This window comes from Bos javanicus, chromosome 29 (genome assembly GCF_032452875.1).
Source record: "Bos javanicus breed banteng chromosome 29, ARS-OSU_banteng_1.0, whole genome shotgun sequence".
In the NCBI taxonomy this organism is placed as follows: Eukaryota; Metazoa; Chordata; class Mammalia; order Artiodactyla; family Bovidae; genus Bos; species Bos javanicus.
In genome coordinates this window covers 20,356,407-20,380,910 of record NC_083896.1, presented here as the reverse complement: position 1 = coordinate 20,380,910, position 24,504 = coordinate 20,356,407, and the positions used below count along the sequence as shown (strand labels likewise).

The 24,504-nt window shown below is 37.7% G+C and overlaps 1 protein-coding gene across 2 annotated transcripts in view; it reads left to right on the top strand.

Moving 5' to 3' along the window:
• LUZP2 (leucine zipper protein 2) overlaps nucleotides 1-24,504 on the top strand; it is a 518,912-nt gene that overhangs the window by 448,268 nt on the left and 46,140 nt on the right. For both annotated transcript variants that reach the window (XM_061406186.1, XM_061406187.1), the window contains exons 8-9: nucleotides 9,482-9,556; nucleotides 21,422-21,589. In XM_061406186.1, coding sequence (XP_061262170.1) covers nucleotides 9,482-9,556; nucleotides 21,422-21,589 — 243 coding nt within the window. The remainder of the gene's footprint in view (nucleotides 1-9,481; nucleotides 9,557-21,421; nucleotides 21,590-24,504) is intronic.

Below are 24,504 nucleotides of genomic sequence, written 5' to 3'. Positions count from 1 at the left end.
ATGTAAGCCTAAAATGTATGGCTGATGTCTATACACGTACACATAATGGCACTAAGATACTTACAAAATTTAATTTTGAGAAAAAAAATATGTCTGCTCTTATTTCTCAGTAAAGACTTTACTGAACCTTTTAATTTTTTACATATTAACATTTACTTTTAATAGTGCTTTAACCAGATGTTATGCTAAGCTATACCTGTGTAACTTGAGATCTAAATTTGGTCCTTTTACATATATTAGTCATTCAATTCCAAGTCTCTTATAATTACTCCCAAGTATTAATGTTGAAGTGAGCAGGAGTAGCATCAAAGAATGATGGCCAAACATAATCTTGGTGCTACAACTTTATACTTTTATGACAGTTAGTAGAAGCAAGTAGAGCTTTTTGACTTCCTACCTCTTTAACTCAGTGGTAAACTGGAAGGTAGAGATGATGGTGATGATGTTTTGTTCTGTGTTATATCTCTTTAGTACTATCCACAGCTTCTATGTTAGTGCTGCTGAGCAGGGTGCATACACTTCATATATATACTAATAGATGCATTGACAGAGAAGGTAATGGCACCCCACTCCAGTGTTCTTGCCTGGAAAATCCCACGGATGGAGGACCTGGTGGGCTGCCGTCTATGGGGTCGCACAGAGTCGGACATGACTGAAGCGACGTAGCAGCAGCAGCAGCAGATGCATTGAATGATACATAAAATAGCAATCTTATTATTATCCATTCACCAAAATACCAAGTACACCCTACTGAGCATTTGAAAACATCTCTTTTATGAATTTATTGTACACATTGGACAGGACTGGAAAAGGTCAGTTTTGATTCCAATCATGGTGGCCCACCAGGCTTCCCCATCCCTGGGATTCTCCAGGCAAGAACACTGGAGTGGGCCACCATTTCCTTCTCCAATGCATGAAAGTGAAAAGTGAAAGGGAAGTCGCTCAAGTCGTGTCCAACTCTTAGCGACCCCATGGACTGCAGCCTACCAGGCTCCTCCATCCATGGGATTATCCAGACAAGAGTACTGGAGTGGGTCACCATTGCCTTCTCTGAATCCCAAAGAAAGGCAATGCCAAAGAATGCTCAAACTACTGCACAGTTGCACTCATCTCACACACTAGTTCAGTTCAGTTCAGTTCAGGTGCTCAGTCATGTCTTGCAGCAGGCCAGGCCTCCCTGTCCATCACCAACTCCCAGAGTTCACCCAAACCCATGTCCATCGAGTCAGTGATGCCATCGAACCATCTCATCCTCTGTCGTCCCCTTCTCCTCCTGCCCTCAATCTTTCCCAGCATCAGGGTCTTTTCAAATGAGTCAGCTCTTCGCATCAGGTGGCCAAAATATTGGAGTTTCAGCTTCAACATCAGTCCTTCCAATAAACACCCAGTACTGATCTCCTTTAGGATGGACTGGTTGGATCTCCTTGCAGTCCAAGGGACTCTCAAGAGTCTTTCCAACACTGCAGTTCAAAAGCATCAATTCTTCGGTGCTCAGCTTTCTTTATACTCCAACTCTCACATCCATATATGACCACTGGAAAAACCATAGCCTTGACTAGAAGGACCTTTGTTAGCAAAGTAATGTCTCTGCTTTTTAATATGCTGTCTAGGTTGGTCATGACTTTCCTTCCAAAGAGTAAGCATCTTTTAATTTCATGGCTGCAGTCATCATCCGCAGTGATTTTGGAGCCCAGAAAAATAAAGTCAGCCACTGTTTCCACTGTTTCCCCATCTATTTGCCATGAAGTGATAGGACCGGATGCCATGATCTTCGTTTTCTGAATATTGAGGTTTAAGCCAACTTTTTCACTCTCCTCTTTCACTTTCATCAAGAGGCTTTTTAGTTCCTCTTCACTTTCTACCGTAAGGGTAGTGTCATCTGGATATCTGAGGTTATTGATATTTCTCCCGGCAATCTTGATTCCAGCTTGTGTTTCTTCCAGTCCAGCATTTCTCATGATGTATTCTGCATATAAGTTAAATAAGCAGGGTGACAGTATACAGCCTTGACATACTCCTTTTCCTATTTGGAACCAGTCTGTTGTTCCATGTCCAGTTTTAACTGTTGCTTCCTGACCTGCATACAGGTTTCTCAAGAGGAAGGTCAGGTGGTCTGGTATTCCCATAATTTTCAGAATTTTCCACAGTTTATTGTGATCCACACAGTCAAAGGCTTTGGCATAATCAATAAAGCAGAAATAGATGTTTTTTGTGGAACTCTCTTGCTTTTTCCGTGATCCAGCTGATGTTGGCAATTTGATCCCTGGTTCCTCTGCCTTTTCTAAAACCATCTTGAACATCTGGAAGTTCACGGTTCATGTAGTAAAGTAATGCGTGTGAGATGAGTGCAGTAGTGAGGTATTATGTACATATACACAGTATAATACACGGTAGTAAAGTAATGCTTAAAATTCTCCAAGCCCGTCTTCAGCAATACTTGAACTGTGAACTTCCAGATGTTCAAGCTGGTTTTAGAAAAGCAGAGGAACAAGACATCAAATTGCCAACATCCGCTGGATCATCCGTTTGTTATAACTTTGTATTAGAACCTGTTGCTTGGAAAAACCTGCCCCATTGTCCCTGGTATGTTTACTCACTCTGATATGGGCAATTTTGGAGGCAACAATTTGTTGCTGTCTTTTAAAATTAATTTATTTTAATTGGAGGCTAATTATTTTACAGTATTGTAGTGGTTTTTGCCATACATTGACATGAATCAGCCATGGGTGAACATGTGTCCCCCATCCTGTACCCCGACTCCCACCTCCCTCCCCATCCAATCCGTCAGTGTTGTCCAAGAGCACCAGTTTTGAGTGCCCTGTTTTCATGCATCAAACTTGGATTGTTTATCTATTTCACATATGGTAATATACATTTCAATACTATTTTCTCAAATCATCCCACCCTCGCCTTTCCCACAGAGTCCAAAAGTCTGCTTTTATATCTGTGTCTTTGGGTTTTGCATATAGTGTCATTGTTACCATTTTTAGAAATTCCATATATATGCGTTAATATGCTGTATTGGTGGTTTTCTTTCTGACTTACTTCACTGCGTATAATAGGCTTCGGTTTCATGCACCTCATTAGAACTAATTCAAATGTGTTCTTTTTAATAGCTGACTAATATTCCCTTGTGTATATATACCACAGCTTTCTTATCCATTTGTCTGCTGATGGACATCTAGGTCCTAGCAATTATAAACAGTGCTGCAATGAACATTGGGGTACACGTGTCTCTTTCAATTCTGGTTTCCTTGGTGTGTATGCCCTGCAGTGGAATTGCTGGGTCATATGGCAGTTCTATTTCCAGTTTTTTTAAGGAATCCCCACACTGTTCTCCATAGAGGCTGTACTAGTTTGCATTCCCACCAACAGTATAAAAGGGTTCCCTTTTCTCCATACCCTCTCCCGCATTTACTGTTTGTAGACTTTTTGATAGCAACCATTCTAACTGGTGTGAGATGGTACCTTATTGTGGTTTTGATTTGCATTTCTCTAATAATGAGTGATGTTGAGCATCTTTTCATGTGTTTGTTAGCCATCTGTATGTCTTCTTTGAAGAAATGTCTGTTTAGTTCTTTGGGCTATTTTTTAATTGGGTTGTTTATTTTTCTGGTATTGATCTGCATGAGCTGCTTGCATAGTTTTGAGATTAATTCTTTGTCAGTTGCTTTGTTTGCTATGATTTTTCTCCCATTCTGAAGGCTGTCTTTTCACCTTGCTTATAGTTGCCTTCATTGTGCAAAAGCTTTTATGTTTAATTAGGTCCCATTTGTTTATTTTTGCTTTTATTTCCAATATTCTGGGAGGTGGGTCATAGAGGATCCTGCTGTGATTTATGTCAGACAGTGTTTTGCTTATGGTTTCCTCTAGGAATTTTATAGTTTCTGGTCTTATATTTAGATCTTTACTCCGTTTTGACTTTATTTTTGTGTATGGTGCTAGAAAGTGTTCTAGTTTCATTCTTTTACAGATGGTTGACCAGTTTTCCCAGCACCACTTGTTAAAGAGATTATCTTTCCTCCATTGTATATTCTTGCTTTCTTTGTCAAAGATAAGGCATCCATAGGTGCATGGATTTATCTCTGGGCTTTCTATTTTGTTCCATTGATCTATATTTCTGTCTTTGTGCCAGTACCATACTGTCTTGATGACTGTGGCTTTGTAGTAGAGCCTGAAGTCAGGCAGGTTGATTCCTCCAGTTCCATTCTTCTTTCTCAAGATTGCTTTGGCTATTTGAGGTTTTTTGTATTTCCATACAAATTGTGAAATTATTTGTTCTCATTCTGTGAAAAATCCTGTTAGCTTGATAGGGATTTCATTGAATCTATAGATTGCTTTGGGCAGTATACTCATTTTCACTGTATTGATTCTTCTGATCCACGAACATGGTATATTTCTCCATCTATTGGTGTCCTCTTTGATTTCTTTCACCAGTGTTTTATAGTTTTCTGTATATAGATCTTTTGTTTCTTTAGGTAAATGTATTCCTAAGTATTTTATTCTTTTCTTTGCAATGGTGAATGGAATTGTTTCCTAAATTTCTCTTTCTGTTTTCTCATAGTAGTGTATAGGAATGCAAGAGATTTCTGTCTGTTAATTTTATATCATGCAACTTTACTATATTTGTTGATTAGCTCTAAATATATTCTGCCGTTGTCTTTAGGGTTTTTATGTAGAGGATCGTGTCATCTGCAAACAGTGAGAGTTTTACTTCTTCTATTCCAATCTGGATTTCTTTTATTTCTTTTTCTTCTCTGATTGCTGTGGCTTAAACTTCCAACACTATGTGGAATAGTAGTGATGAGAGAGGGCACCCTTGTCTTGACTTAAGGGGAAATGCTTTCAATTTTTCACCATTTAAGATAATGTTTGCTGGGGGTTTATCATATATGGCTTTTATTATGTTGAGGTATGTTCCCTCTATGCCTGATTTCTGGAGAGTTTATCATAAATGGATGTTGAATTTTGTCAAAGGCTTTCTCTGCATCTACTGAGATAATCATATGGTTTTTATCTTTCAATTTGTTAATGTGGTATATCACATTGATTTGTGAATACTGAAGAATCCTTGCATCCCTGGGATAAAGCCCACTTGGTCATGATGTATGATCTTTTTAATATGTTGTTGGATTTTGTTTGCTAGAATTTTTTTGAGGATTTTTGCATCTGTGTTCATCAGTGATATTGGCCTGTAGTTTTCTTTTTATCAATTTGTTTTTAATACCTGGCTGCCAGAAGTCTTGGAGCAAATTTGCAGCACAATCTGGACAAATGGATAGAGCTCCATAGGCCCCATGACCAATGCCTCCTTTTGCTCTCACTACTCATAATCTACCTTCACATCCCATTCACAAGACACACACATGTGTTTTCCATAGACCTCGTGTTTTTGATTTATGTTTAAGATTCTAATACATTTAGTGTTAAAGTTGTTTCAGGTTCTTTTGAGTTGTAAATACTTTCATACTCCACAAACCTCAGGGAAATTCAACCAAAAATTAAAAAGAAGGTAACTGGACCTTCTAACCTAGAGGGAAGGAAGTGGGGAAGGATTAATATAATCCTTGTCCCAGTGAGTTTCCAGAAATATTGAATTACACACATGATGTATGAATAATGAATTAGAACCTTGCAGATGTGTGTATTTGCCAAAGTTTTGTAAAATGGTTCATTGAAATCTCAGATAAAATGCATCTCCCTAACATCATGTCCTTTCTGTTTCCTTCATTCAGTATGACTATGCATGTCTGTTTCTTTGAAGAAAAAAAAATATATATATGATTTTTGCTGTAAATACAGCACTCATTTCATCCTTATAATCTTACCCAATTTAAGGTAGATCCTTGAGAAAAACAGCTAGGAACAGTTCCAGACTTAAGAGGCTGGATGGCAGAGCCAAACCAGGTTCCAGTATTTTGTGGTCTATACAAACTCAAGTTGTGCAGCATAACTTTTAAGTAAATTAAGAATTATTATATGGACTCTAGCCTCTTGTGTACAAAATCTCAAATGAGAAAATATATAAAAATTAACTGTTACAGTTTCGTTTGGTGTTAGTCTTATGAGGAGAACACTGTGACTTCTCAGGCCACTATGAAAAACCCCTCCGCTGTTCTTTGCTGCAGCTTATACACACTCTCAGCTTAGCAGTTAGAATCTCATGATTTCACTTTATCTGCTTGCTACCTCATATGTATTTTCAACCTCTGTATGTAGATGATTTTTCCTTCTTAGTCTGAAAAAAGATTAATCACTTCATAGATACTTATTCAATGGACTGGATGTAAGTGAAAGCTACTCTAGATTCATGACTACCTCCCCTTAAGTAATCCTACCTGTTTTTTTTCATGGGAGTTAAATTGAGAAAATAAATCACTTACAACAGATAAAATTCACTGTCTGATAATTCTGCTGCCTTTCCTAAGTCTTCTGATGATTTAAAACTCACAGAACTGTATTTATTTCCTATAGTTTTGTAAATACTACCTATGATCTAATCCAGTAGCTGATCTTTTCAAAACTAAGACCAAAGTATGATAATATGAGTCAGTACCTGCAATCCTATGAATACTTTTCTTAATATTTTTCTAAGCTTTTGTCTCCCAAGATTTCTTGGGTAGATTTTACCAAGTTCAATGAGTTCTTAGTAGAAGTAAATACTTGAAATCCTGAGAACTCATGGCAATAAGCTTTTGAAGGCATATATGGTTTTTCTGTTGGAATTCATCCCACCTTCTCTGAAACAGGGTCCCTGAATCACCATATCATTGTCCACCCTGAATTCATCCTTCAGTGAGAGTGTGGATGACAGGATTTGGGCTGAAACCCACATGTGGAGGGGGAGGGATGAAGGCAGGAGGACTTATATCTATGCAGACCCCCTCTAGACTGCAGATAATGAATGACAGCATCATGAGGAGGATAGCTGCCCACCAAAGGGGTCCCTAAGAAAGAAAACATCATGAGGTACATTGTCGGAGTAATGAGTTCAAACCATAGGGGATTTCTGGGTGGCTGGTGACCAAGATGGTTGATTGGCACTGAGGCTGGTGCTGACACTCTTGCCCTCATCACACACAAGTTCCAGGGACCTCTCCTAGAGCCTACAGCCACAGTGGGGTGTGGGATGAGCACTGTCCCACTAAGGCCCAGTCACTGTCCCTCTTGTGTCTTCCCTAACTTCTGTCATAGGCTTAGAAACTGGGAATGGATGGAAGGGCAACTCTTCTTCCTTACTTTGGGACTCAGTCCCAGGGACAGAAGCTAGCTCTGGCAGGGCCCATGGTAGCAGGCACGGTCAGAGAGCAAATCTGGAGTGCTCTGTGGTTGAGGAATGTGGCTGGAACCAGGGCAGCAGCGATTCAGGGCCAGCAGAGTGGCCCAAGACCAGGCCAGGATTGCAAGACTGAGTCTTATAGTCCCAAAGCCCTCCTGATGTGGGGTCAGGTGATCAGAAACAGGAGAACATGGTCAAAGGAGAGTCTAGTATTCAGAGTGTCTGAGTGTCCACTCACTTGTAGGTGCCTCAAATTGAAAACAACTCTCTTCATCCCCTCTCTCTCACTCGCTCTCTTACTCAGAATGATTTATTTTTAAACAGTATTAGATGTTTAGAAGTGCTCATGTATATTTTATGTACATGATTAGGTTCCTGTTTAAGGACTACAGTTGCCTACAGGAAAATACTTTTCCAAGAGAGTCAAGTGTGGAAAATAGCACAAATCAGTTTAGGGGATGAAAACTATGCATGCACCCAAAGAATGTATATAGGTTTTCATAATCAAGAAAAATATCCTCACCCTCTTCTCCTGCCTAGGGCTCACTCTAGGGAAAAAGAAAAAAGGTTAATTAAGGACAGAGGTGCAGGGTGCTATTTCCCAGACTGTGAGGGAGAGAAATGAAGAGCAACAGACAAATAGGCACTTTGCTGGTTGGCTATACACAGCCTTGCTCCAGGCCCAGCATCATAGTGCCCAGGATGGAGATCCAGAGTGGGGATGTCCTGGTCACTGCAGAAGTGATAAGCCCCCTCTTCTGATTTCTCCCAAGTGAACTCAACCCCCTTGCCTCACAAGAACATCAGAGCAAGCCTTGCTCCTTCCAGTTTTAAAGGATTTTCATTGGCTAAAATGTAAGAGATGGGCAAAAGTGAGAGGCAGAGAGAGGCTCTGAGGATGAGGGATTTGGGCCCTTCTGCAGGCCCTTTGCGGAGAAGGCAATGACAGCCCACTCCAGTACTCTTGCCTGGAAAATCCCATGGATGGAGGAGCCTGGTAGGCTGCGGTCCATGCAGTCGCTAAGAGTTGGACACGACTGAGAAATTTCACTTTCACTTTCATGCATTGGAGAAGGAAATGGCAACCTATTCCAGTGTTCTTGCCTGGAGAATACCAGGGACGGGGGAGCTTGGTGGGCTGCCATCTATGGGGTCACACAGAGTTGGACATGACTGAGTGACTTAGCAGCAGCAGCAGGCCCTTTGTGAGCCTGCAGAGCATCTTCTCATCAGTATGTAACTAGTATATACAGTAATTAGCAGTTGGTGGAGGCAGGACTTGAGAACAGGTCTTCCAAATCTGAGTCTCTTTTAACAATATAGGTGTGATATTTGCAAAGATACAGATATATGGTAGGATAGAATTGTATTGGTGTAATAGCGATGGCACCCCACTCCAGTACTCTCGCCTGGAAAATCCCATGGACGGAGGAGCCTGGTGGGCTGCAGCCCATGGGGTTGCGAAGAGTCGAACATGACTGAAGCGACTTAGCAGCAATACTAAAAAAAAAAAGAAAAAAAATTAAGTGAATACTATTGTATTAGTCTTCTCAGGGCACCTTAACAAACTACCACAGAATGGGTGATGTAACAGAATCTGTTTTCTCATGGTTCTGCAGTTAAGGTGCTGGCAGATTCAGTTTCTAGTAAGAGCTCTTTTTGGCTTGCAGATGGTGACTTCCCACTGATTCTTGCCTCTTTGTGATGATGGACAGAGATCTCTGGTATCTCTTCCTCTTCATATAAGGACACCAATTCTATGGGATTAGGGCCTCACCTTTATGACCTCATTTAACCTCAGTTACCTCCCTAAAGGCTTTATTCCCAAATACACTAAGAAGGTCTGTGGGAAGGAATGTAGAGCTTCAACATGAGTTTTAGGGATGGGCAAAATTTAGTCCATAACGACTAGAAACACAACTGATGGTTTTGTATCACAAATATTTTCAAAGACTTCAGCTGGAACTTTGCAACTATATGTTTTGATCCAGTGAAGCATTTAGTGCATATTCATCTGGAATAACATTTTCTGCAGCTTAAACAAATGACCACATAATAGGATATATTTAACTTGAATTCTAAATGAATTTCAATAGTTTTTCTTTTTTTTTTAAATTCTTTGGCAGTGAATGACAGATATTTAAAGTGGAGAGGGAAGATTATAGAACTTACTAAAAAATATTTACCTCTCTCATTTTACAGGCCCAACAGCTTACTGATCTGGAACAAAAATTAGCTGTAGCAAAAAATGAACTGGAGAAAGCAGCTCTTGACCGGGTAAGTTGATTACACCCATGAGCCATCACGACTTCGGTTGTAGCAGATGAAGCTAGGGTGTACTCATTGTTTCCCTTGTTTCATCAGTGCAGTTCCAGATGCTGTGCTTGCAAGATGGTTATAGATGGTTCTTATTTTTGATGCTCCAGTAAATATACTTAAGGTGGAGGCTCTGTGATGATTGCATGGTTTTATTTTTCACCTTACTGGTACACTTGTTCTATAACATAATGAATAGACATACTTTAAAGCATCAACAAAGATGCCATGTCTTAAATTTGCATGGCTGAGTTGTAAAGCAAACGAAAGTAGTCACTGATGGTTTTTATTTTGGAAATTTTAAGTTTCTGGAGGAAGAGACATCAAAGAATGTAGCTCTCTTAGCACCTCTGTTTATGCAAAAATAATGCAAGAGTAGCTAGCATTCTGTCTTTATAACAGCTTTATTGAAATAAAACTCACATACCATAAAGGTCACATTTTTAAAGTTCACAAAGTTGTACTTTCATCAGCATTAATTCCAAAAGGTTTTCTTTGCCTTCTTTTATCTTATTTCATCTACTTCATTTTATTTTTGTCAATGTATCATTGTGTTACAATTATATATGCTCAGAAAGAAACCACAATTCCTAATTGATACCTACCTTTGCCTATCAATGCTCTTCATATGAGACATACATGGAGAATAGGGCACGGGTATATAGAAAGAGAAATAAAAATATAGAGGGAGGAATTAGTCATAAAATTTAGAATTATGGTTCTGTTGGTTTTATGGTATTTGGCAAAATTTCTTAAGGCTTCCTTTCATTTTTAAATTAGCTGTATAAAACTATAAGAAGTAAATATTCCTTTTTTTCTTTAGTTCACTTGAAGAAAAGGGTAAAATGATTTTTGAAATTATTTCTCTGTTCACTCAGCACCCATTTATTGAACATCCAATGTAGTTTTATCTAATTTTTAGAACATATAACTAGCAAATATTAATACAGGGAACTCTGACTGAAAATTAAATCATAGTGTTTCAGACTTGGAAATACAAACACCCACATTGCTCTCAATCAGATGCATATAAAGTCTATGCTGAGGCAACAGGGCCAATTTTGGAATAATCTGCATTTAAACAACTTTTCAATGCATCTTTTGCCTGAAATCTATTCTTGATTAGATTGGAGTTAGCAATCATTCTAACAGTAGAAAAATAGACCCTCTCTTTATATCATATGGGGAATTGTTGGTTCATTTATACACAATAAAAATATTTCTAGACATATAAAGAGAGAATGCAATCTGATCAATATAAAGAAAATCTGATCAATCTGATCAATATAAAGATCAATATAAAGAAAACAAGAGACATGTCTCATTTTATATGTATCCAAGTACTTAATGTAATAGTTAATAATTTTAGGGAAGCCTGCCTACATTTTTGTAGACTAGTTCAAATATAATTCACTTTACCAAGATTCCAGCTTTAGGAATTGTTTTTTTTTTTTTTTTTAACTTTAGGAAAGAAGTTTATACCAATTATGCTAATTTCTTACCATATCCAACTCATGCCGCATAATATTATTTTTTAAATGGGAACTGATTCTTTATGGAATTGATAGAATCAGAAAATCAGCAATATATATAATCAGAAAGTCCAACTAGATCATCTTTTTATATTTCCTTTCTTTGATATCCCTGGCAAAATCTCTGCAGTATGTTTTACATTCTAAAGACACTAGATTTCCAAGACTCTGAGGCAGACTGGCCCCCTTCTTAGATTTAACAACTGTGACTGTTGGAATGTTCTTCATAACATTAAACTTTTCCCATGATGTGACTTAAAATAACCCATTTAGTCAGTGAGTCACCCATTTAGTCAGTGAGTGACTCACTGACTAAATGGGTTTGAAATGTTTTTTGTGTGACCACCCTGCACCAGGTGCTATGAGAAACAGAAAACACTGTATCCCTCACAACTTTGTTGGGCACCAAAAATTAGGAAATAATTATATGTGGAGCCATAAAGTCAGAGAAACATGAAGAGTGAGTACGTATATTTTAAGTACATGTGTTATAAAAACTAGTGGTGTCACATGATAACATGCGGAGTTGATAATTTGTCCTGAGCCACAGAACTTGAAGATAAAATAATTTTCCCTCCTTTGTCTTATCCACTCTATGTCTTCCTCCTCCCCATTTCTACCACCACCACTATTTGCTTATCTCTCACTAAGCCAGACTAGATTTGGGATGAGAGACTATATCCTGGAATATTTAATAAAGTTCTCCAGAGTCAGTCTGTGTTCAGATCATATGATCGTGTTCATATGATGTTCATATGATGTTCATATGATGTTCACCAAATGATCGTGTTCAAATCCCTCAAACTCTTTATACTTCACCATAAAATAGAATGATAATAAAATTCACTTTATAATGATGATGGGAAAATTATATATATCCATAAAAGTTAAGTCCTGAGAATTCTTGGCACATGAAAAATATTCAGTAAGCATAGTAATTACTATTATTAGTGAATGAGAACCTAGAGAGACTGCTTCTTTGTGATAATTTTTCTCTTTAGCCGTCAGTATCTTGTCACCCATTTGCTACAGTGAACTATAAAAGCACTGCGTATTACCAGAGGTTGATTTCAACAAATCTCATATAAGATACATATGAGACTTGTAAACTGTAGTCATAAAGACAGGTAGAAATGCTCGCTTACTTCAAAAATGGATACAAAAATACAGTTTAATGAAATTGCTCTTCACCTCTCTCCATCATTTTTATGAGACAAGACTTTTTAAAATTGTCTTCATGTGTCTAGTTCCAAAGAATATTATATCTGGGCCTCAAATAGCCTTAAATACCTAATAAATATTTTGAAAACAGTATCTTCACACTCTAACTTGTTTCTCATTTCATACTTCTCATGAAAGAAGTGTCAGATTACTATCCCAATAAAAGCAATAATAATCTTAAGATCCAAGAATCAATCTTTGTTTTCTAAACAATCAGTTATTTTATGGCAATATGTTATGGAACTTCCCCAATGGCTCAGAATGTAAAGAATTCACCTGCAATGCAGGAGACCCATTGATTCGATGAATGATAGTTAGCCTCAGCTACTGAAATGTAAAAATATCTTTATGGTGTGAAAAATCTATCTCTCAAATTATTATATTAGAAGTTTCTTTTGCATCTGATCCTCACAAAATTTGACCCAGGAAAGTATGCATTATTATATCATAGATGACACAGGTAGGTGATCTGCACAGACTCCCAGGACAAAATAGTAAAAGAACAAGAACTCTTCTTGCTACAGTGTATCTGGCACATGGCAAGAACATAATAAATTGTTACTGATTAAACAGGTAGATGAAGATCTAACTTCGTAAATTAATGTACATGCTATTCATCCTACGTAGAAGGGCCAAAGTATATAGAACAGAGAAATATGTCAATATGTCAAATGACCTTTTAGGATTCAGACATAATTTCTTGGTGAAATAAAGGTAGGGGAAGGGGAAAGCCTTTGCATTCCCAGTCCTCCATGATTTTTCCAAAGACAACTGCCATTGGTGCACAAAGATCTCTCTGAGGATTTCACATCATGTAAATAAATGAAGACAGACATGAATATTACCTTGTGAATTTTTTAAAGGAGATACGAAATGAGGACACTGGTGTCTTTGCCATATGTATCTAGGCATCCCCACAAAAATGCATTTTTCTTGAGAAAACTACTCATATACAGATGGGAAAAAAAATGGCTTCTAAATCTCCCACCATCCTACAAACATATATAAATAATAATTTCTTACAAGTTTTACATATGCTATAGCATAAGCACTAGTATTTTAATGTCCAAAATAATATATTTATATTACATAATATACAGGGTGAAATGAAAAATAGTTCGTTATTTTCTCTATAAAACTTATCCTCTGGAGATTTCCTTTATTTATATTTTAACAAATATTTCTTTATTTAGAAACCAGTGATACTACAAAAAAAAAATATTGGCCCAGCTGTATACCACAAAGAATACTGATTAATATTCTGTAATAACATAAGTGGAAAAAATTGATAATAGATATATATGTATAACTGAATCACTTTGCTGTACACCCAAAACTAACACAATATTGTTAATCAACTATGCTCCAATATATAATAAAAATTAAAATATATCAGCCCTCAAAGAAATTACATTGCAGTGTTGTGCAGTCACTCAGTCATGTCCAACTCTTTGTGACCCCATAGACTGTAGCACTCCAGGCTTCCCTTTCCTTCCCTATCTCCCATAGTTTCCTTGAATTCATGTTCATTGAGTCAGTGTTGGTGTCTATTCATCTCATCCTCTGACTCCCTCTCCTCCTTTGGACTTTGATCTTTCCTAGCATCATGTCTCTTCCGATGAGTTGGCCCTTCGAATCAGATGGCCAAAGTATTGGAGCTTCAGCATCAGTCCTTCCAATGAATATGCAAGATTGATTTCCTTTAGGATTGACTGGTTTGATTTCCTTGCAGTCTAAGAGACTCTCAAGAGTCTTCCCCTGCACCACAGTTCAAAAGCATCAATTCTTCAGCATTCAGCCTTCTTTATGGTCTAACTCTCTCATCTGTATGTGACTACTGGAAAAACCAGAGCTTTGACTATACAGACATTTGTCGGCAAAGTGATGTCCCTGCTTTTTACTATCATCTGTAGGTTTATCATAGCTTTCCTTCCAAGAGCAAGGGTCTTGAAATTTCATAGCTGCTATCACCATCCACAGTGATTTTTAAACCCAAGAAAATAAAATGTCATTGCTTCCACTGTTTCCCTTTCTATTTGTCATGAAGTGATGGGACCGGGATGCCATGATCTTAGTTTTTTGAATGTTGAGTTGTAAGCCAGCTTTTTCACTCTCCTCTTTCACCCTCATCAAGAGGCTCTTTAGTTCCTTTTCATTTTCTGCCATTAGAGGGGTATTATCTGCATATCTGAAGATGTTGCTATTTCTATCGGCAATCTTGATTCCAGATTATGAGTCATCCAGCCCAGCATTTCGCATAATGTACTCTGCATATATGTTAAATAAGGAGGGTGACAATATACAGTCTTGTCCTACTCCTGGCTCAGTTTTGAACCAGTCCATTGTTCCATGTCCAGTTCTAACTGTTGCTTCTTGACCTGCATACAGGTTTTTCAGGAGGCAGGTAAGATGGTCTAGTATTCCCATCTCTTTAAGAATTTTCCACAGTTTGCTGAGATCCACAGAATCAAAGGCTTTAGTGTAATCAATGAAGCAGAAGTAGATGTTTTTGTAGAATTCCCTTGCTTTCTCCATGATCCAACCAGTGTTAGCAATTTGATATCTGGTTCCTCTGCCTCTTTGAAACCCAGCTTGTATATATGGAAATTTTTAGTTCACGTACTTCTGAAGCCTAGCTTGACAGATTTTGAGCATTACCTGCTAGAATGTGAAATGAGAGCAGTTGTATGGTATTTTAAACAATATTTGGCATTGCCCTTCTTTGGGATTAGAATGAAAATTCCCATGGTCACTGTGGAGTTTTCCAAATTTGCTGATATATTGAGTACAGCACTTTACAGCAACATCATTTAGGCTTTTAAATAGCTCAGCTGGTATTCCATCACCTCAACTAACTTTGTTTGCAGTAATGCTTCCTAAGGTCCACTTGACTTTGCATTCTAGGATGTCTGGCTCTAGGTGAGTGATCACACCACCATGGGTACCTGGATCATGAATACCTTTTTTGTTTAGTTCTTCTTTGTATTCTTGCCACCTCTTCTTAATCTCTTCTGCTTCTGTTAGGTCCTTGCTGTTTCTGTCCTTCTTCATGCCCATCCTTGCATGAAATGTTCCCGTGATATATCCAGTTTTCTTGAAGGGACCTCTAGTCTTTCCTATTCTATTGTTTTCCTCTTTTTTTTTTTTTTTTTTTGCATTGTTCACTTAAGAAGTCCTTCTTATCTCTCCTTGCTATTCTCTGGAACTCTGCATTCAATTGAATACATCTTTCCCTTTCTCCCTTGCCTTTCATTTTTCTTCTTTCCTCAGCTATTTGTATAGCATCCTCAGACAACAACTTTGCCTTCTTGTATTACAGCCTCCTTTACAATGTTATGGACCTCCATGAACAATATGAAAAGGCAAAAAGATATGATACTGGAAGATGAGCCCCCCAGGTCAAAGGTGTCCAATATGCTACTGGGAAAGTTGTTGTTGTTCAGTCTCAAAGTCTAGTCCAACTCTTTGCAACTCCGTGAATTGTAGCACGCCAGGCTTCCCTGTCCTTCATCATCTTCCAGAGTTTGCTCAAACTCATGTCCACTCACTCAGTCAGTGATGCCATCCAACCATCTCATCCTCTGTTGCCCCATTCTCCTTCTGCCCTCAATCTTTCCCAGCATCAGGGTCTTTGCCAGTGAGTCAGCTCTTGTATCTGGTAGCCAAAGGATTGGAGGTTCAGCTCCAGCATCAGCCCTTCCAATGAATTTTCAGGGTTGATTTCCTTTATGATGGGCTGGTTTGATTTCCTTGCTGTCCAAGGGACTCTCAAGAGTCTTCTCCAGCGCCACAGTTCCAAAGAATCAATTCCTCTGCACTCAGCCTTGTTTACAGTCCAACTCTCAGATCTGTACATGATTACTGGAAAAAACATAGTTTTGACTATATGGACCTTTGTTGGCAAAGTGATATCTCTGCTTTGTAATATGCTATCTAGTTTGGTCATAGCTTTTCTTCCAAGGAGCAAATATCTTTTAATTTTGTAGCTGCAGTTACCATCCACAGTGATTTTTGAGCCCAAGAAAATAAAATCTGTTACTGTTTCCACTTTTTCCCAATCTGTTTGCCAGGAAGTGATAGGACTGGATGCCATGATCTTAGATTTTTGAATGCTGAGTTTTAAACCAGCTTTTTCACTCTCCTCATTCACCCTCATCAAGAGGCTCTTTAGTTCCTCTTTGTTTTTTGCCATGAGAGTGAGGTTGTTGATATTTCTCCTGACAATCTTGATTCCAGCTTGTGAGTCATCTAGCCCAACATTTTGCATGCTATACTCTTCATATTGAGGAAAAACAGACGGCAATTACTGATAGCTCTAGAAAGAATGAAGAGGCTGGGCCAAAGCAGAAACAATGTTCAGTTGTGGATGTGTCTGGTGGTGAAAGTAAAGTCTGATGCTGTAAAGAATAATATTGCATAGGAACATGGAATGTTAGGTCCATGAATCAAGATAAATTGCATGAGATAAAGCAGGAAATGGCAAGATTGAACATTGACATTTTAGGAATCAGTGAACTAAAATGGATGGGAATGAGTGAATTTAATTCAGATGACCATTTTGTCTACTACTGTGGGAAAGAGTTCCGTAGAAAAAGTGGAGTAGCCTTCATAGTAAACAGAAGAGTCTGAAATGCAGTACATGGGTGCAATCTCAAAAACGACCAAATCAGTTCATCTCCAAGGTAAACCATTCAACACCACAGTAATCCAAGTCTAAACCCCAACCACTGATACTGAAGAAGCTGAAGTTACCAGTTCTGTGAAAACCTATGAGACCTTCTAGAGCTAACTCCCCCAAAAAATGTCCTTTTCATCATAGGGGATTGGAATGCAAATGTAGGAAGTCAAGAGATACCTGGAGTAACAGGCTAAGTTTGGCCTTGGGGTACAAAATCAAGCAAGGCTAAGACTAACAGTTCTGTCAAGAGAACACACTGGTCATAGCAAACACCTTTTCCCAACACTGAAATAGAAATAGATAAAACAATAAACATATTAACAATAACATAATTTGCACTGATGACAAGGGCTGCAAAAGACGTAATTTAAGAACCTATGTGATAAAGACTTTGAGATAGAAGTGTGCTTTGACAGAGTAATCAGTGATTATGTTTCATAGAAGATAATATGTGAGCTGAAGCATACATTTTAAGTAGAAGTTTCCTATGTAGCTATTTGGAAAGAGAGTTCTTCAGGCAAAGAAAACAGCAAGTATAAAGGTGAGAATGAACTTGAAAAATGAACATGAGAATGAACTTGAAACGTTTGATGGACTATAAACAAAGGACATTGTGACAAGCAGGATATCCTTAAAGACTTTGCATTTTATTATCAGGTGGCAAAGGAAATGGGAAATGTGGTTTGGTGTGGGAAGAAGATCAAGGGCAAAAATAAGGCTGAATCTCAGAGGGGATATGTTGTAAGATCTAGGGCAAAGTATACTTTGTATAAGTCACATCACATTTCATTAGGTGACATCCTGTTCCAGTGAACTTCAAAGTGAACAGTGGCCTTACCTGCAATTTTAAAACAGACTAAAGCTAGCAGTATAAATGAAAATGTAATGACACTGTGGTGTAAAATCATTGTCTTGGCCTTGCTCATGGATGGGCCAAGCCAAACCTGAGTAGTGTCAATTACAGGCTTTATTTAGTTAGAGGGACTAACTGGAAAGATGTGAGCTTTTTTTTTTTTGATAGAAAGATGAACAAATTAGGGAAGCATTGTTCACAGAAATCTGTGGTCTCTGGCAGGAAAAATCTACAGTGTAATGAAGGAGTGAATCCAGAATCTAATATAGGAGGCCAATTCACAAGCTTGTGATCCAAAAAAAGAGAGGAAGTAAAAAACTATGAGATTAAGAATAGGTTGAAAGATAAGAGGAAAGATAGCTTACTACAATGGCTATGAAAGGTGAGGAGCTGGAGGTTACATCTGTGTATTGTTGATTCTGCTCTCCGAGGTGACCCTGAAAATGTCAGGAGGCCTGGATGAGCAGATGAGATGATTTCACCCACGTTCAAATGTATCAATTGCTCCACTGGGAATTTTGTCTTGCCTAAAGAATGTTTACTTAAAATGAAGTATTAGCTTGATGCCATTCATTGTTTACTTTTGGCATCTGAGTTTACCTGTTGCTCAGGAATTTGTCTATTATGTCAACATATACATATATATTTTGTGCCTGTCGTAGATCTAACTTTTATATATATATACTGTGTTGAGAGGAGCCATGATATGAATGCAGTGAATCAAATAACTATCAAATAACTTCCTGCATTATCTGAACATTGAAAAATCTACATTTCAAAGCTATGTTAACTTTGAGTCCTGGCCAAGACCTGCCTGACGTCGTCACATTAGTTCTATTTCCATTATCTAACTATATTATGAGAAACAGAAAACATACTCAAATTGTTCAGTGGAACCTGGAACATCTCACTCCAGAGAACAGCATCCACACTTATTCTGCAGTAATAGAAGGTTAGGGCCATCCAAGATTAAAACAAGGACTCAATAGGAAGGGTAATCTGAATCATTACTTCATTTCTTTTATTGAGATAGCTTCTTTCCCTGACAAAAGAGAAATAACATTTTCAACTAGGTATTTATTTTTTAAAAAATTTTGTGTGTCCTTTCTCGTGTGTCAGGGATTGTGTTAGGTGTTACCTATACAGTTCTGAACAAAACAGACAAGTTATATATATAAACAAATTAAAATGAGTGATAAAATATATAAAGAAAACAAACATAATCAGCCATAGCAGGCATCTAGCTACTCAGCAAATAAAAGGGACCATTTTGAATATGTTTATTATTCAACTTTACTCCCCCCGTCCAATTAACAAAGCCCCTCCATCCTGTTTCTTATCAGATTTTTATTTTCCTCTTATCAGAAGTTTATGAAATGTGACAGGGCAAGGTTAATGTGAGGGAAATACATGTATGTCCTGTTTCTTGTATATTTCCAGTTGCTGTTCTTACTGTTGCCTTTTTTAAAAATCTCGTGATATGACCAAAAAGAAAGATTTCTTAAATTGCTATTGTAGCAACGTACACTCTCATCTTAAAGATAAATCTTATACCACATATTAGTAGGAAACAGAGAACATTGGGAAAAATCAAAGCCATAGTCACTCTCAAGAAATTGACCCCAGGGGCTGTATAGGAGACAGTAAGTAGGAGGGGATGCTATCTGTAGATATATTCCTGACATCAGATACAAAAGGCAGTAGTTTTGTTGGGAGTATACTACTGTGACAGGAGAAGACAACAGACTTTCCTGCTTCACTGATTCATTGATCCACTGGACCCAATGATCCAAACATGGAACTACACGAAAAGGGTAAACGCCAATTGTGCCAGTTTGTCCAGGGATAAGACTCCAGCAACTCTTCTCTTTTCTCCTTCTCTCTTGCCCCAGAGGCCACATTTCATATCTTGAAGTGGATGTTCATATGGTATTGTCTTACTAGGGTCTATATGCTTGCCCCCAGTTACCCCTGTGTTACCATGAGATTTCCTCAAGGTTGTGTCTCTCACTTTATTTTGGTACCTGGGGATGTCTTTGTCATTGGGACTCAACTTTACATCATTTTAAAACCTTATAAGCAATTTAAAATATTTTTAGCAGTGGGATCTGGAGGTTGGATGGCAGTTGGAGATGGTTGTCTCTATATAGTTCACTCTACCTTGGAATGTAAACCTAAAGAAAAAGTAGTTCTGCAATAAATGCTGGAAAGGGTGTGGAGAGAAAGGAAGCCTCCTACGCTGTTAGTGGGAATGTAAATTGGTACAAACACTATGGAGAACAGTATGGAGTTTCCTTAAAAATTAAACCTAGAACTACCATATGATCCAGCTATCCCACTCCTAGGCATATATCCTAAGAAAACCATAATTCAAAAAGATGCATGCACCCTAGTGTTCATTGCAGCACTGCTTAACAATAGCCAAGACATGGAAGCATCCTAAATGTCCATCAATAAAGGAATGGATCAAGAAGATGTGGTACATATATACAGCAAAATACTACTAAGTCATAAAAAAAGTGAAATAATGCCATTTTCAGTAACATGGATGGACCTCGAGATTATCATGCTAAGTGAAGGGAATCAGACAGAGGAATACAAACATCATACGATACAACTTGTGAAATATAAAAATGATACAAATCAACTTATTTTATAGATAGAAATAGACCTCACAGGCTTAGAAAATTATGATTACCTAACCTAAGGGGAAAGGTGGAGTAAATTAGGACTTTGAAATGAGCATATACACACTGTTGTTATATGAATGAGATAACTAATAAGACCCTACTATATAGCACTGAGAATTCTACTCAATATACTGTAATAACCTATATGGGAAAATAATTTGAAAATGAAAGAGTATATGTATAACTGAATCATTTTGTTGTATACCTAAAGGTAACACAACATTGTAAACCAAAATATATTCCAATATAAAGTAAAAATTTAAAAAGAAGAAAACAGTCTAGAACCTGGAATTTTGTTACATTCATAGTAAAACAGGAATAATAATGCCAGTTTCACAGATGTTTGATTAGCACTTACAATCATATCTGAATAACTCCTACTACTTAACAGGACCCATGGAATTAAGAGTTTTAGCATTAATTGAGTGAAGATACAGGCTGATTTGTGAAACACAGAAAAAGCCTACATCACAAGAGGAGTGATTTGTAATAAAGGAGGTTTATGATAAAGATGGCAGATGCTAAAAGAATCCAATTTAGAGTGACTCTAAAGTATATTTCCTTGCCAGCAAGGTATCATGATTGAAATCATGTCAACTCAAGGGGGAAAAATGTAAGCTATGTCTCTGAATTCCAGTGATCAAAAGATATCATGAAACACATTAGTTCCTAAAAAACAGACTGAGTGTGCATTCCATGGCATGTTATCATGGAATTTATGTTGGGCAATTATGTATTAAAACTAATATGCATTTGGGGACTGAGTATAGGCTAGGAGGAAAGGGAGAATCTTGTCAGGTGAACGATGACCAGAAGCACATGTAAAAATTGTGATCTCTCTTGTTTTTATAGGAGTCACAGCTGAAAGCAATGAAAGAGACTGTGCAACTCTGCCTCTCAACTGTTTTCCGCGATCAGCATCCTCTCCATTTGAATCCCTTCAGGCCATATCGAACTCAGTTATCAGTCCCAACCATGATAACTGACACCAGGACTGCATATGTAAGCACAACAGCCAAGGTACTTTCTTGACTTCAATCCGTATTATCATCAAAGTGAATCCAAGTAAGATAGCAAATTCATTGAAAAATCAGGATGTAAACAGGAGATAGTAACCCAGTTTGTAAAGTCTTCATAGTCACTTGGAGAATGTTGGAAAACAAATTTTCTTTATAAGAGAACAAGGTGTTTCTTAGGCAGAATTATTATTATCATAATTATTTTACAATATTATAAGAAAATATCTTGTATTATATTCCAGTTTTCACCAGGGGTTTATTATGGAAAATACTTTCTTCCAGGGTATAACCACCATCCTTACAAAAGTGGATACATTTTTCAGAAATTAAACCTGTAGTTCTCAACACTGTGACTGTACATTAGAATCACTTGGGATAGTTATTTTTTTTTAAAAAAAGTCTTAATACTTGGGACTCACCTCAGACAAATTCTTCCTGGTTTGGCTCCAGTCATCATTAGGTTTTAAGAGCTCCCTAGGGGATTAGGAGGGCTTCCCTGTGGCTCGGCAGTAAAGAATCCACCTGTCAATGCAGGAGACATGGGTTCCATCCCTGGGTTAGGACGATCCCCTGGAGAAGGAAATAGAAAATAGAAACCCACTCCAGTATGCTTGCCTGGAAAATCCCATGGACAGAGGAGCCTGGTGGCCTGCAGTCCATGGGGTTGCAAAAGAGTTGGATGCAACTTAGCAACTTAAACAATAACACCTTAAGCAAATCCCTGCCATCACTCTACTTTATACAGGACAAAAGAGGGCATTTCAGTTCCACTTTTGTTTCAATCATCAGAACCTTCAGTTTGCAAGCTCTAATTTTAAATAAATATTGACAATCTGAAATTGTTATTAAAGAAAGGAGTTTAGTTTCAGGCAGTATACTTGAAGATGCAATTCTTTCATCACTTGCCTCAGGATCACTTGCTATTGAAATAAATGTTATAGAGAGGAGTCCAACTTCTAAAGCAAATCCATGGTGAGCTAGAGGATGGTGGGCAAAAAACCCTGAGGACCACTGTTACAAATACCTACCAATACAGGACTGGGGGTGTGGCCAATCTGTAGATGAGGGAAATGCTATTTTCAGGATTAAGAGTCAAAATTAGGTAAAACAAAATAAATCTACCATTCTGTTTTTCTCCTGTAACAGGTTGACTTCTCAAAAACAGGTTAATCTGTGTAACCTTCTTTTTCTGTTAAAATCATTTGAAATAAGTATTTCCATTTTATATTATCTTCTTTGTTTTTATTATGTAATGAAGGATCTCAAAAAATTTAGGCCAACATTTTTCATCTTTACATCTCTCTGATCCTCCTTTGAAAACAGTGTTTTGTTTTGTTTTGTTCTAATTCAACTAAACTCAGGGAAGAAAGTTGCATACTAATATATTTTTATGTTTAAAAAAAACCTGGTAAATTTATTGAAACAGATTATTGGTTAAGTGTACAGCTACCTTACACAATCTCTGCCACCTATCATAAAGCCACATACTCCCTCCACTTCAGGTTAGTTTAAGGGAGAAGCAAAGATTCAACCGTATTAAGTCCAGTGACTTTGGGCAAAGTGGCTTTGTGATTTTATGGACACGTGACACTTGTCTCCAACTTAAAGTATATTTATTAGGCTCATTATTAAAACTGGGCTCTTTATGACCCTGAATATATGGAAGAAATTACTGATTGTTACTTTAACTGGCTTATTAATTGTTACTTTAACTGACTTATTAATAAATATGTATCCTGTCATGGAAATAAATAATACATATATATTATTATTTCTCTAGGTTTATCACAGGAAAACACAGGAAGCATTTAGATGCATGTAGTTTAAAAAATGCTCACTTAAAATAATGATAACATATCTAATTATTTAAGATAAAGTTCAATAAATCTAAGTTGATATACCATAGAGCATTCTGTTTTACAAATTAGCATTAAAAGCCTCTCTGGCATGTCTCTTTTGCTTATATTATTTATCTTTTCAAATATATTGTATTTGAAAAGATTGTATTTGGCAATTGTATTTTATGTACATGTGTGTGTGCTTTGCTCACTTAATAAGCTCCTATTCTGTGCCTCAGTTTCCTCAGTGCCTATCTCAGGTCATTGTTGTGACATGAGCATTACAAATCATAATTTTTCTTAATTTCCTTGATACACGTGATATCAATTCAGTTCAGCCGCTCAGTCGTGTCTGACCCTTTGCAACCCCATGGACTGCAACACACTAGGCTTCCCTGTCCATCACCAACTCCTGGAGTTTATTCAAACTCATGTCCATCAAGTCAGTGATGCCATCCAACCATCTGTCGTCCCCTTCTCCTGCTTCAATCTTTCCCAGCATTAGGGCATTTTCCAATGAGTCAGTTCTTTGCATCAGGTGGCCAAAGTATTGGAGTTTCAGCTTCAGCATCAGTCCTTCCAATGAATATTCAGGACTGATTTCAGTTAGGATTGACTAGTTAGATCTCCTTGCAGTCCAAGGGGCTCTCAAGAGTCTCATCCAATACCAAAGTTTAAAAGCATCAATTCTTCAGTGCTCAGCTTCTTTATAGTCCAACTATCATATCCATACATGACTACTGGAAAAACCATAGCTTGACTAGTGCAACAATAGACCAACCCAGACTTGCCTGTGAGTGTCCAGGAGTCTCCATCGGAGGTGTGGGTTGGCAGTGGCCTGCTGCATGGTCAGGGGGACTGAGTGCAGCAGTGTGCCTGGGACCTTTTGAAGGAGATTATCTTCATTACCTCCACTATAGTCTGGCCTCAGGTCAAACAACAGGGAGGGAACACAGTCCTGCCCATCAACAGAAAATTGGATTAAAAATTTACTAAGCATGGATCTGCCCATCAGAACAAGACCCAGTTTCCCCTTGGTCAGTCTCCACCATCAGCCTTGTCTAACTCAATGCACCTA